This window comes from Ovis canadensis, chromosome X, assembly GCF_042477335.2.
Source record: "Ovis canadensis isolate MfBH-ARS-UI-01 breed Bighorn chromosome X, ARS-UI_OviCan_v2, whole genome shotgun sequence".
Lineage (NCBI taxonomy): Eukaryota > Metazoa > Chordata > Mammalia > Artiodactyla > Bovidae > Ovis > Ovis canadensis.
In genome coordinates, this window is record NC_091727.1 from 103,208,263 (window position 1) to 103,223,331 (window position 15,069).

The following is a 15,069-nucleotide window of genomic DNA, read 5'->3' on the forward strand; positions in this document are numbered from 1 at the left end:
ATTAAAGTGGCATTCTCTCCAAAATTAGGATGGAGAAAATTTTGCTTAAAACTCTAGTAAATGGCCTAGGAAAGGAAGTGTACTTTACTTTTGGCAACAAAATGGGAATGAATTCTAGGGGTCTGTCCCAAGGGTGGCAGGCCCAGGTGTTACGATACTAGATAATGGTGAAGAGGAGTTTTTTTGAGGGTTGAGGAAAACCCTCAAAACGAGGGCTCTGCCTTTCTTCCATCTGCCTGTGCTAAGATGTGCTAAGGCTGAGTTTTTCTCTCATGTTATAAAAATGAACCCCTATTGAACTGTGGTCCATGCCCATGTCCATGGGAACGGAGACCAAGAGTCCTTACATGCAGATCTGTAGTGTTGTTCAGTCGCTCAGTCATGTCTGACTCTTTGCAACCCCATGGACTGCAGCACGCCAGGCTTCCCTGTCCATCACCATCTCCTGGAGCTTGCTCAAACTCATGTCCATTGAGTCGGTGATACCATCCAACCATCTCATCCTCTGTCAACCCCTTCTCCTCCTGCCCTCAATCTTTTCCAGCATCAGGATCTTTTCCAATGAGTTGGCTCTTCATACCAGGTAGCCACAGTATTGGAGCTTCAGCATCAGTCTTTCCAGTGAATATTCAGGGTTGATTTCCTTTAGCATTGATGGGTTTGATCTCCTTGCTGGGCAAGAGACTCTCAAGAGTCTTCTCCAGTATCACAGTTTGAAAGCATCAATTCTGTATTAGGGTAACATGTAACTTACTGTGAAAGTGGATTTTAAGGGTTGTAATGAAGTGCAAACTAATCGATTTCATTGATATCTGGCTAGAATTTTCAATGTATTTATTTATTTATTTGCCTACATCAGGTCTTAGTTGTGGCATGTGGGATCAATTTTCCTGGCCAGGGATCGAACCTGGCCCCCCTTCACTGGGGAAAGTCTCCTGGCTAGAATTTTAAAGACTGGTTCTTGTGGCTTGAAATCTGTCGTTAGAGAATAATTTTTCTTTATGTGAGTCAGTGAACTTTGTTATCATTCAAAGTAAAAGCATTCTAAATAGCCATTTGGAGAAATATCTTTGGGAGAATTCCTAATGAATGACTGTGTTGTTCTTTATTTTCACTAGAAAGTAGCTTTACTGAAAACCTATTCTCACACTATTCTGGAGAGAGGAATTTTAGATATGTCTTGAAAAGGGGTGAGTAAAGAGAAGCTTAGGAGGGTTTTTATTTTTCTAGTTAACCAAGCTGAAAAGAAGCATGAGAAAATAATGTTAAAAATAGTCATGACCCACACGACCCGTGACATGTCTATAAAACAAAAAGTATTAATATTTGTATTAGATCAAGTGTCAGGAATTGATAAGCCTCCCCACCGACTACATTTTTTAAAATAAACTTTTAATTTTGTATCAGGGTATAGCTGATCAGGGTTTCCCAGGTGGCTCTAGTGGTAAAGAATCCACCTGCCAGTGCAGGAGACAAAAGAGACATGGGTTCAATCCTGGGTCCAGAAGATCCCTGGAGGAGAACATGGCAACCCACTCCAGTCTTCTTGCCTGGAGAATCCCATGGACAGGGGAGCCTGGCGGGCTACAGTCCATAGTGTCACACAGAGTCATATACAACTGAAGGGACTTAACGCCCCCCCCCCCCACACACACACACATAGCTGGTCAACAAACAATGTTATGATAGTTTCAGTTGAACAGTGAAGGGACTCAGCCATATATATACATGTATCCATTCTCCCCCAAACCCCCTTCCCATCCAGGCTGCCACATAACATTGAGCAGTGTTCCATGTGCCATACAGTAGGTAATTGTTGGTTATCCATTTTACAGTGTGTACCTGTCCATCCCAAGCTGCCTAACTATCCATTCCCCCCATCTTTCCCGCCAGCAACCATAAGTTCAGTCTCTAAGTCTGAGTCTCTTTCTGTTTTGTAAGTAAGTTCATTTGTGTCATTTCTTTTTAGATCCTACTATATAAGGGATGCCCACCAACTGCATTTTTCTCCTACACATGGAAATAAAGTTGGTATCCAGATGTTGACCCTTTCTCATCTTGTTGTGAAACCTCAATGGCTGTGGCAGATTATCTTAGAATGAGGCTCTTGGGGGGTTCTTTAGAGATGAGTGGGAAATAATAAGGAAAATCACTCGCTATTAGAAGTGTGGTGTTCAATCAGCCCCTGGGAGGAGGGGGAAAGGAACATAGCCAGTGTTTTTTCTGAGGATGCCTTCTTCCTTGCCTTTCTCTGAGGTCTCATGTGCTTGCCTGCAGGAGACTGCTCACAGAGACCATCTTAAGACTTACACTAGGGGTGCAGAGAAAGGACAAGATGCTGGTGGCCAGCATCGCCCCATTCTGAGAATCCCATCCTGAGACTCCTCTGAGCCTGGTCTTAGAGATGTCTGAGACCTTTGAACTGTCTTAAAAATGGCCCTCCCGAGGCCTTGGTCTACCAGGAATTCGGACACACGGTGTGGGTACATAGGTTCCAGAAAGAAGTACCATTGGGCACCAAAGGAAAAAAAAAATGTTATAGCCAGTAGTGTTTCCTCTCTAGGCCACTTTTTATTTGTAGTTGAATATGAAATAGACATATTTGGTCTCAGGCATTCTGTTAAATGAAGAAACTCTGAAATGATGCTACCCTAGGTATGTGCACCTGACTCATTGACATGAAAGTTCTTTGTTACTTACAAAACGAATAAGAGACGTTCTTTTCCTGCCTCCTGCTCCCCCTCCCCTGATCCAAGATCCCCAATACATTTCAGTGAGCCTTTTATTAGAAACGACTGCTTATGTGGTATTTACTGGATCCTCAGAATTGTTGAAGAGATTTGGGTTAATTGCCAGTATTATTATTCCTGTTGAGTCCTAGATCTGGATGAAGTGGTTGGAAATGTGCAAAATAGATGCAGTCACTCTGGCTGCTCTAAAGTAATGGTAACATAAGGTCAAAGTATGCATTTCAGGCCATTTACTCAGTTTGGTTGATGTGCCTTTCTTTAGTAAACCTTTGGTACAGTTAAAATGGGGTTTTAAGATTGTCGGATAAAAACTTAGGTTCATAATTTGCTTATCAGTATAAAGCAATAAAAAGCTCTGCTTGATTTCAGTCTGGAGTGGGTTTTAAAGCTGTTGCAAGCTCCCTGAAATGAAGTATGGAGTTTGAAAGTAGCAACCCTAACTCTTCCAACTACGCTTACATGAAGTATTCTTAGAAAAATATAATAAAACTGACGTTTGAAATGTATGTTTCTGATTGGCCTTCTAGAGTACCTTGCAGGATTAGTGGACCTAAAAATAATTGGCAGCTAAGCCATCCAGAGCTATATTTTGGCAAGGTTTTGCAAAATGCTCACTAGCTGCATTTCTCCTACTGATTGGTAGGTGATCTCAAATCATACATCTCCATAATGACTATAATTTATGTGCTTTATTATTAAGGTTTAGGCCAAGTGACTTCAGGCTTTGGATGTGCATAGCACTTTACTTGCAGTCATTTCACTGCTGCTTTGCAAGGGAGGAAGGATGGATTAATATATACATTCCCCACCCCCCTGGGATTATTAAAACCTTTAGAGATTTTGTTTCTTTGTTCCCATGAAGCAGAGCATTGTAGATTCCTCCTGGGGTTCTTAGGTATCCTGGAGGGGCTGGAGTTATACAGCAACCTGTGTTTTAGCTCACTTTGTGGCTCCATGAATTTAGATCGAGAAAGTGAACAGAAACTATTTTGGTAACCCTTGAGACCAATGGCTAGGAATTGTTTACTTCAGAACAAATAAAAATTAGGAAAAGAGTAAAGTAGCAATTGAGGGATTAGGAAAATTACCCTAGCAAATAATAGCTTGATGTGATTCCCCAATATTAGGATTAAATCAAGTGTTTGATGTAATACTGATGAAAGGCAACTCCCCCACATATTTATCCTGTTTACTTTGAAAACTGAAGCTTGCTTTTTTTTTTTTTTAAAAGAAAACTTTATCCTAGAAGTGTTAGATTTACAGAATTTGGGAAGATAGAGCCCAGAGTTTTCCTGTACCCCACATCCAGTTTCTCCCGTTATTAACATTGTATGTTTCTGTGGTACCTTGACACAATTGATAAACCAATATTGATGCATTAATAACAACCAGTACAATTTTTTAAATTAATGGTTTCATTGAGATATGATTTATTACCCGAACAATTCATGCATTTAAAGTATACAGTGGCTTTTAATATACTCACAGAATTGTGTTTATCACCAACATCAATTAGAACATTTTCATTATCCCAGAGATAAATCATACCTTTAAGCTTTAACCCCTTCCTTACTTCTCACCCTTGACCGCCACCCTCCCACCTCAGCTCCATGCAACCACTTTCTGTCTCTATAGATTGACCTAGGCTGGACATTTCACATAAATGGCATCATACAATATATGGACTTTTGCAAGTGGCTCATTCACTTAATATAGTATTTTCAAGAGTTCACCATATTGAAACACATTTCAGAACTTCTTTTCCTTCTTATGGCTGAATAATATTTCATTGTTCAAATACATCCCATTGTGTTTATCCATCCATTGTTGGACATTTGGCTATTATGAATAATGCTGCTATTAACATTTGCATGTAAGTCTTTGTATTATTGTACCATATTCATAATGCTTCCTTCTTTACAAAGGGCTCAGCCTCCAGGGGGTAAGTGATTTTTCCTAGAGCTTACAGTGAATCATACAGGTCTGAGATTCAAACCCATATTTCCAACTCCCTGTAGCAGTCTTCTTATCCCCAGACTACCATTAGACCTGCAGAGTATCAAGTATTTGGAAGTTTTTAAAATTCACTTCTTTAAAACTGCTTGTCAAGAGCTAAGTTTTCATAAGCCTCATCAAACAGGTGAAAGAAAGAAATATAAAACATTAGTAAAGGAAATTGAAGATGATTCAAAGAATTGGAAAGATATTCCATGCTCTTGGATTGAAAAAATTAATGTTGTTAAACTGACGAAAAAGTGATTGATAGATTTAATGCAATCACTATCAAATTAGCCTTGAAATTTTTCACAGAACTAGAACAAATAATCTTAAAATTTATATGGAAGCACAAAAGATCTAGAGTTGCCAGTGGAATTCTGAGGAAAATGCACAAAGCAGGAGGCATAACCCTCTCAGACTTCAGACAATTCTGCAAAGCTACACCTATCAAAACAGAGTGGTATTGGCACAAAGGCAGACAGTGGAACAGAATAGAGAGCCCAGAAATACATCCACACACTTAAAGAGACAATTAATCTTCAACAAGGGAAGCAAGAATACACAATGGGGAAAAGATTCTCTTCAAGTGGTGTTGGGAAAGTTGGGCAGTACATGTAAATCAGTGAAGCTAGAATACACTCTTACAACATACACAGAAATGACAAGATACCATAAAACTCCTATAAGAAAATATAGGCAAAAGATTATCTGTCATAAATTGTACCATTGTTAGGTCACTCTACCAAGGCAATAGAAATAAAAAATAAACAAATGGGACCTAATCAAATTTACAAGCCTTTGCACAGCAAAAGAAACCATAAACAAAAAGACAACCTACAGACTGGGATGTAATAGTTTCAAATGATGCAACCTACAAGGGCCTAATTTTCAAAATATACAAATAGCTCCCACAATTCCATAAGAAAACCCCCCAAACAACCAATTTTTTAAAAAAATGGACACAATACCTAAATAGACATTTCTTCAAAGAAGATATACAGATGGCCAATATGCACATGAAAAGGTAGTCCACATTGCTAATTATTGGGTAAATGCAAATCAAAATTACAATGAGGTCTCACTCCACATCAGTCAGAATGGCCATCATAAAAAAATCTACAAACAATAGATGCTGGAGAGGGTGTGGAGAAAAGGGAACCCTCCTACACTGTTAGTGGGAATGCAAATTGTTATAGCTACTATGGAGAATAGTAGGCTTCCTACTATTGAGAATTGAGGGTTCCTCAGAAAAAAAAAAACAAACAAAAAAACGGGGGAAACATACCATATGACCCAGCACACCTACTCCTGGGCATATATTCAGAAAAGATAAAAACTCCTAAAAAGATACGTGCACCCCAACGTTTATTGCACCATTATTTACAATAGCCAAGACATGGAAGCAAAGTGAGCGTCAGTAGACTGTTGGTTTAAGAAGTTGTGGTATTTATATATAATGAAATATTACTCAGCCGTTAAAAAGAATGAAGCAATGCCATTAGCCACAAATGGACCTAGAGATTAACACACTAAGCCAGAAAGAGAAAGATAAATACCATATGATGTCACTTATATGTGGAGTCTTAATACAGTACAAATGAACATATCTATGAAACAAGAGACACAGATGGAGAACAAACTTGTTGTATTCAAGGGGGAAGGAAGGACTGGGAATTTGGGATTAGCAGATGTGAACTATTATGTAAGATGGATAAACAACAAGGTTGTTCCCTATATTGCACAGGGAACTATATTCAGTGTCCTGTGATAAATTATAATGGAAAAGAATATACATGTATGCTTGAGTGTGTGTGTGTGTAACTGAGTCACTTTGCTCAATAGCAGAAATTAAATACAACATTGTAAATTAACCATACTTCAATAAAATTAATAAAGCAAAAACCCAGAAATAAACAAAAAGCTGAGTTTTCTCCAAATTCCTTTTTGCTTGAAAGGCTTTTGCAAAATCAGATCCCCTTACATTGGCAGTTTTTCTAAGGACTTTCCAGTCAGTTCTTCTCAAATGCCTCTCATTGCAGTGTTCACCCTTAGGGTGCAGTTTGTATATTTGTTATTTACCAAAGGCATTTGGTTTGCGTTTTGAGTAAACTCAGTTGGGCATCAGAGAATGTCTGCCTTCCAAATTGTGCTGGCACAGGCAAGCCTGAGTTTTCTGCATTGTGTCCCATACACTGGCTGCTGTTTCCTCCATTTAGGACTCTGGCAGAGTAATCCTGAATAGACTTATTCTGTCTCTTACCAGTACAGAAAGCTGACACCCTAGTAGTAATTACAAGTATTCCTGTATAACCATCTCCCTCCAAATGTGTGAGAATCTGAGAGACATTTTCTTGCCTTCTAGTTGGAGTTCAAAATGAAATTACAATTAGAAGTAGTTAGGTTTATAGTAAATAGGCTGGGAGCTGGCTAAGAACCTAACCATCATTTTTAACATTTTCTATAGATAGGTGGGTTATGAATAATTAGAAGTAAATGGACGTTAGCTGCACCTCATCTGTACATCAGAGCCAGCTTTGGAGGGAGGAGTGAAAAAGGATGGACTGGATTCCTCATACTCAATGCCTGCTCCTTTCACCATTGATTTGAAGGGCTACAGAGGGAAAAAAAGAGCCAATCCACACTCGGCAGGATTGAGTAGAAATTTATTGTGATTGTCTTTGTTCAGCTTTGAAAAACGAAGGCATTGATATTAGGACTAAGGAGAAATTACATCGCTGGTGTGATTGAAAAAAGTTTGGCTCTTTCGAGTGATTTTTTTGTTTTTAATGCCGCAGAGTTAGGCTTTAAAAGCACGCTTCATTGACTCTCATCCAAGCCTCTGAGGACAAGGCTAAGGGACCTTTTTTCTTTTGAGGGCCACTGACCCACAAAGAAAAAAACCTAATCAAGGGCCATGTACAAAAAGCAACTTAATTTAGGTGCTTCCTTAGAAATCCATAAAGCCTTCAATACACCTGCTTTTGAACTTAAGAACAGGGAACTCTCAACAAGTATAACAAATATAAAAAGTCCTTCAGTTTCTCATTACGTGCTGTTAAAAGAGGCAGAGTGGGTTAAGAGAATAGGATGAGAAGAGTGAAAAGGGGTGAAAAGGTAAGGGACCTGAAGAAGGCTATGAAGAACGCAGCCAGGGTCCCAGAAGCAGGAGGTTGAGTTAGGGACGTAGAGGAGGCAAATGACGGTTGTAGAGCATAACCCTGTTTACTTGTACTGTTGGATGAACTAAGACTCCCAAGGCTTCTGTGGCTCTAATGCTTCAGGCGTTGAAGCTAGAGTTCTTCAGAAAGGGCGTGTGTCCGCAGCTCCTCTCATACGCTCACCCCCGACCCCAGCAGTGGCTGTCGTCTGCCTGTCCCACATTGGATCCTGTTGTGCCTGTCCTCTGCTCTTTCAGCCTAAAGACCAAATTGTGACATGGTTCTTAAATGAGAAGCACATAGGATCACCAAGTTTAGAGGAGATCTCCAGAAACAAAAGACATTTCTCATTCAGACCCAGGATTTTAGAAGCAGTCTCCAACAAAGTGGAATGTCTTTCCGTCGATACGTATGGCCTGGCTTTGAATCATAGAAACCATTTTTTGGTGTTAAAGTAGAACTGTTAATGTTTTAAAAAGCAGACGAGTTGCTTGAGTTCTTACCAGTGTGCAGGGCTCTAAATTCTTCTTCAGATGCACCAAGACTTGTCCCTTTTCCTCCCTTTGAACTTCTCATCAGCCAAAACTGGTTATGGCACCAAATCCCTAGTAGCCCAAGTATGGTTTGGGATTTAATTCACAAGTGTGTCCTGGACAGGGCTTCTGGCAAGAATGTCACATTACATTTTCAAGTAACACTTTTTAGAAATGCAGACAGATAACGTGGTGTAGTCAAGGCTCAAATGAGCAGAAGTGGCTCTGTGATGACTTTTAGCCTGTGAAAATCTTAAAAAGTAGCTACTCTTATTATAATTCATTTATGTAGTTTTGTACACCCTAAGTTCTCATTGTATTTCAATTCATTTTCTATGTGGGGTATGAATGTGATACGGATTTTTTTTTTAAACGCAGTTACAGCAAGTACTGTAACTTGTACTTGCTGTAGTAGTTGGGGACCTTTGCATTATTTTTTGTGTGAAGATTGTGTTGGGGGAGGAATCCTCCACCCTGAAACCAGGAGACAACTGGGTATCTCTTTGGTAATTAGATGTCTCAGTACCAAAGACCTGCTGTAAACTTGATAAGCCAGTGAGGAGGCAGTTTTGTTTTTGGTTATAACAAGGTGTTTCCAGAAAACTGGGCTTCTTCCACTAATGAGATCTAAGATGGTTGGCAGCCTCACAGGTCTAAACTCTTTCACATCCTTCCTTAGCCCCCACCCCACCCCCATCCCCACCCCAAAGGTTTGAAAATGGCAAAAGAAGCATTTTGTAGTTTCTGGATGAGGAAGTTATTTGAAGATTGTTTCCCTTCTCCTCTTCTTTAAATAGCCCTTTACTGCTGCAAACCCATTTTTGTCTGGCAGTAACACTCTCCCTACTTTTTAATTGCCAGGAAGGAAGAATGATCAGGAATATATCTGATTATGTAATTATTTGCATCTGTGCAGTTGACAACACTAGTGTTAGTCAAATAAATTGCCAACACCATGTTATCTGAAGTCTGCCCCTGCCACAAGGCTACTTTGCTATCTGTCCAAGGTGAAGACTTATTTCCTCTAAGCACCCACAGCCAAGAAGCAGCAGTGGTCGGCTCTGGCCCAGTTCATGTCCACGATTAGTGTTGTTACATAGATTTTACTGTTCATTCCTCATCCCTTGATTTATTATTCACACTTAACCATTGAAAGGTTAAGTGTGAGTTCCTGAGACCTTAGGTCTTTTCAGAACCCTTTTGTCTATCATGGAACATGAACTGCAGCAACAGGAGGAACAGTGAAGGTAGATCCTTGTAAACATCAGTAGAAAATTATACAAGGATACCTATACCACACAGTTAATATTGGCATAACTAATGTGATGGTACCTGGTGGGATTATTTTTGAGTGGTGCCATATCTCTTGGTCATTATATGAGAAAGGCATGGTCTGTTCAAAGGGTAAATTTTGGTCTGTGACAGAGGAAGAACAAGGTAGGAGTGAAGTTTGGGGTTTACAAAAAAGAAGCTTTCTAGACTCTGATGTCAAAATCACAAACAGAATGCTGTTGCTGTAGGGGAGGCAGATGGTTTGTGCATTGAGCTACTATGGAGTGAATGTGTCTTAGACATTTTCCTTGACTCTGAGCTACCTGAAGATTACATTTATTGAAAGCCATTAGTCTATTTGGATGAATGAGTGACTACACCACACACAGTCATAAGGTCAGTCTTCTAGTGTCTTAACACCTGTATGGAAGATGCTGGACAAGAAAATCTTGACAGCTGGGCTTTTGCAGGAATATCACAGACAGAGATGAAGCCAAGCATGGGCACCTAAATCAACCTCTTCCCTCTTGAACTTGATGACTTATGGTGGAGATTGATTGTCGTTCATTTTATCTTCCAGGTGATCATTTGAAAATCTGTCTCCAGGGTTATACCTGCTGCTCTCAAGAGATGGAGGAGAAGTACAGCCTACAAAGTAAGGAGGATTTCAAAAGTGTGGTCAGCGAACAGTGCAATCATTTACAAGCTGTCTTTGCTTCCCGCTACAAGAAGTTTGATGGTATGTATTAGAACTTTGGTCTCAGTAAGTGTAGTCATTTGCTTGCTTATTTATCTATCTATCTATCTATCTATCTATCTATCTATCTATCTATCTATCTATCTATCACCATGTTGCTTGTAGGATCTTATTTCCCTGACCAGGCATTGAACCTGGACCACGGCAGTGAAGTGCTGAGTCCTAACCACTGGATGGCCAGGGAACTCCCTTGAATTCATGTTATACCTTTTAGTCAAGTCACATCCATGAGCTGCCAGTGAAATTTGTACAGTTGCTTCTCCCTGAGCGCCCTTCTCCTCTCACTGCTCGTTTTCTCTCAAGATGCTCTCTTTCCTGGATCCCAGGGGCAAGTGAGCCTTACAGCTTTAGTGCTAGAATCCTTCCAGATACACTAGAATCTGTATGGTCTGGTAGCCATTATGGAAATATGGTCACAAGAAGCCAAGGAAGAGATTAAAGTAGTTTGAATGCTTTCGTTTATTTTCTTGGGTGAATACACAATAGTGTTGTTGACGCAAATCACTTAAAAAAAAGCTTTCTAATAAAAAACAGGCATCTGAAAACTTAGCCAAAATAACCATATTCTGCAGATGCTGGACTTCAAATTTAATTTCAAAATGGCTCCCCCAAAGCCAACCAGAATTCCTAGAAACCCTGTAGAACACAGGACTGAAGCTCAGCTCTCGAGTGTCCATGCAGCGGCGACCCAGAGATAGCTCCTGGGCTCTAGTCTTCAGTATACTGGGCTCCATCCAGGGCCTCATTTTAGCTGGAGCTTCAGTAGCTCAGATGGTAAAGAATCTGCCTGCAGTGCAGGAGACCTGGGTTTGATCCCTGGGTTAGGAAATCCCCTGGAATAGGACATAGCAGCCCACTCCAGTGTTCTGCCTGGAGAATCCCCATAGACAGAGGAGCCTGGTGGGCTGTAGTCCATGGGTCACAAAGAGTTGGACACGACTGAGTGACTAACACTTTCAATTTCACACTTGGTCTATCTATGTGACACTTGATCTTATGGTCTATCCATAGCAAAGCCACGAACGAACCGATTTCATAATGTCCCCTCTGCCAAATACGGATTCTCAGATGCACACTTCATCTTTTCAGAGTGAAGAAATAGCCAATCTGAGTTAGATGAGAGGGACTTTAACATATCTGAAGCAATGTAATAGATAACAGACTTTCAAAACTAGAGTTATGTGGTCCCAAACACCTCAGGATTCCTTTCTCTGGTGCTGTTCACTCAGTCTGAAGATTGTTGTGAAGTAGATTTAATTTTAATAGAAATAATTTCCTTTGCGCCTGTTGTAAAGGCCATTCTAATTACATAGTACCTTTGAAGCATGCTTTTCCTGACATTCTGTGTGGTGAAGAAGTATAAGGCAAATTTTCAAGATGTGAAATGTCTTTGAGCATTTCTGCAAAGGGCTCATTACCATGGTGAGAAGTGGGACTAAATTAGATTTGATCTAGCTGATAAGGCAGTCCCCAGTTAAAGAACAGGTTGTATTTCAAATGTTGGCTTTGAGATTAGTTATTTGAAACTGATAACTGATTTAATAAGTGTTAGTAGGTTCCCAGGCTACATGACAAATGGATAATTAAACTGTAATGTAGGTGAACTAAATTTTTCTATGTACCAATTTTTGTGCCCACTTTCCCCAACACTTTGTATGAAGAATTATGCTTAGTCTGTATCTCCTTTCCCTAAATAGATGGAAATAATTTACATATTTCTGTATCCTGTTGACACCACGTGAAGATGAGTGTTATTGGCAAAAGACATCATTAGACCACCTGTGTCTCCTCCTGGTCACTAAATTTATCAGTATGGTCATTGAAAAGAATGGTATTCTCTTGACTATGGCATTTCCCATTCAAGACAATAACTGAGAAAAACTTAGGAAGATAGACGGTCATCTTTCAAACATGAGATGATCATTAAAAATTACTACTTGGGGGTTTACTAATGGGACTTAAAAGGGAAAATTCCAGCTCTTTAGAAGTGGCTAGCCTGTTTGTAGCCTGCTGGAGTGGAGATGAGGCTGTTAACTTCCAAGGTCACCACCTCCAGATCACCCCATTTCTTATTAGACATGTATCCTCCTGGTGTGGAGCACAGACATTTAGTGATTTCTCTTGCCGATGGGCCTGCTGGTTTTCCTATTCTTTCACCTTCACATTCCCCATGGTTTTATAGCGTAATTCGTATGACTCCAGTGTGTTAGTTTTTAAAAAGCCATACAAAGAAACTTTATCAGTAAGTGTTAACATGTTTTTTAAAAACGTAGAGAAAAACAGTTTCTCTTGGCCATCCGTACCAGGCTTCACCTTCAATATATATGTGTTTGATTATCAGTTTCAAAACTGGCCATGAAAAATTATTATGAAACTCCAGCTTGTCTCTTCTGAATTCACATTAGACTATGGCATAGACAATAAAGGTAGGCAGCATAGATTTAAAATTATTTTGAAGGTGTAGTAGCTAAAATGTGTTTGACCTGCAGATCCAAACAGAGCTTGGATATTTTGCCGCACCCCGTCCCCAACCAAGTTAGGTTTTCTGAGACAATTAACTGCTTCTATATGGTAAAAATTGAATGGTAGCCAAGAAACCATCATCCTCTGGTGGGTGCTGCATTTACTGATTGATTTTTAAGGTTGGCAATTATGACCTGCCAGTACTCCACAAGGCCTAAAGATGATGTTGAGTGAAGTTGTGCAGAGGCTGTTCTGACTCTCAGAAATTCAAGGGTGGGGTGATTTGGTCACCACCTTTGTAAAAGCCAAGCCAAGGGTTATTGATGTGAATGGAAGGCAGGAAGTTGAGCAGAGTAACAAGATGGCAACTGGAAAGACAAAATAGGGCAGCAAGGTGGTACAAAGAAGGCTAGCAGTAAGTACTAAGTAAATAGTGAAGGACACATGGGAACAGAGGAGGTCAGACTACTTTAAAGAAGCATCTTTGGCCATCTCCAAGCTTATAGTATAAATTCAAAGTGGCTATCCTGAACTCAGGCAACTTCCTCTATCATCAAAACCTCAGTCATGTTTATGAGATACCATTTTTCCTAAGGCAGGAATAAGTATTTTTTAAAATAAATTTTCAAATAAAAATGAGGTTTTTTTGAGGCTTTTCAGGAACTCACCCTTTTTAACCAGAAAGCATCCCATTATCATACTGCCTCAGTGAGCTCTGGGCAGAGTCCGAGCACCAGCCCTGGCGTTTTGGAAACAGTTAGTCCCCTTATCTCTAAGGTCCATTGTTCTACACGTTTAATTTTCTGTTCTTTGCACCTGTACAGTATATAAACCAGTTTTTAAGTTGTAAAACACGTATGTGTTTTGAGACCTGGCTGAAATATAGAACTTCCTTAGGCATCAGTCCCCCCACCCACTCTCTAAAGACCCCCCCCCCCCCATTCTCAGATATCCCATATATTAAAGCCATACCTCTGAATTTAGGACTCACCTTTGTATTCTCCTATACTTTAATCTACTCTTTGACTTAGAATGTTCAATACCAGAAATCTACTATCCTGGGCTAGAGACATGGAGCCAGACAGAGTTAGCTGCTCCCCCTCTTGGTCAGTTCTGGGAATTTTTCTTTCTTTCTTTTTTTGAAGTATAGAACTGCTAATTAACATAGCTGAATCAGTTGTCTCATAAATATGCTAATCAGATACTCCGTTCAGGGGGCTTTGAAAGAATTGCTTGGCAAAAGGAATAGAAATAATAGAAGTAGGGCATAATCTGTGTTTGGGGACCACAACATAAAGACCCGCCCCCAAATGTCACATTTTGTGAGGCTAGTTGTTTTTAAAAGAATCAGAGCTAAATCAAACAACCCAAATAGATTAAGAAGATTAGAGCTGCCATGTTAAATGTATTTCCAAATGACATAGTAAAATTGATGGTAACAACCACAAAGATCAATTCTTGCTTACAGACTCCTCAAATCAAATTATTTGCACGTTGTTTTGCAGGTTCAAAAAGACTTTTTAAGGAAATTGCAGTGTTGTCTGATGGTAGTCCATTGGGGAAACTGCTTTCATTTGCCATTGTGGGAGCAAATGTAGCAACTTTGGGCAGGAGGTGGAGCCTATGGAGTTATCAGCCTGGTTCTGCTGTGAACCCACTGTGACCTGGGGCAATTAACTGGTCTCAGTTTTCCCATCCATAAAATGAAGGGGTTGAGTTGGATGCTCTCTAAAGACCCTTTCAATTCTACAAATTCTGTGAATCTTCTAAACATGTGACCAGACCAGCTGCTTCAGTGAAAGGTCTTACAAGATGTTAATTAGGCGTCTGCATGGTCCCCTCTATTTTCCTCCTATCATTTCTTAACCCTCCGCTACTTTCACCAGGTCTTTGAAAACCCTCTCATGGGCCTGAAGCTTGTTAACTCGAATAATAGTAGAAATGTTCTGAATTAGCTTAAAATGCACATAAAAGAAATAATTGTCTGTCCCATCTATCTGAAGAGTGCTTCATGTCCTGCTTTTGTGAAATGATAGAAAACAAGAGGGCTGGAGAGCTTAAGTGAAGGGTGGCCACTCTTCAGATGGAGCCAAATTTGTGTTTTAATCACTGACTAAAAATTTTCCATCGTTCATCCT

At 39.9% G+C, this 15,069-nt stretch overlaps 1 protein-coding gene across 1 annotated transcript in view; it reads left to right on the forward strand.

Annotated features, from left to right (window-relative positions):
* GPC4 (glypican 4) overlaps nucleotides 1-15,069 on the forward strand; it is a 107,359-nt gene that overhangs the window by 60,940 nt on the left and 31,350 nt on the right. Inside the window, exon 2 of the mRNA XM_070290722.1 lies at nucleotides 10,292-10,450. Coding sequence (XP_070146823.1) covers nucleotides 10,292-10,450 — 159 coding nt within the window. The remainder of the gene's footprint in view (nucleotides 1-10,291; nucleotides 10,451-15,069) is intronic.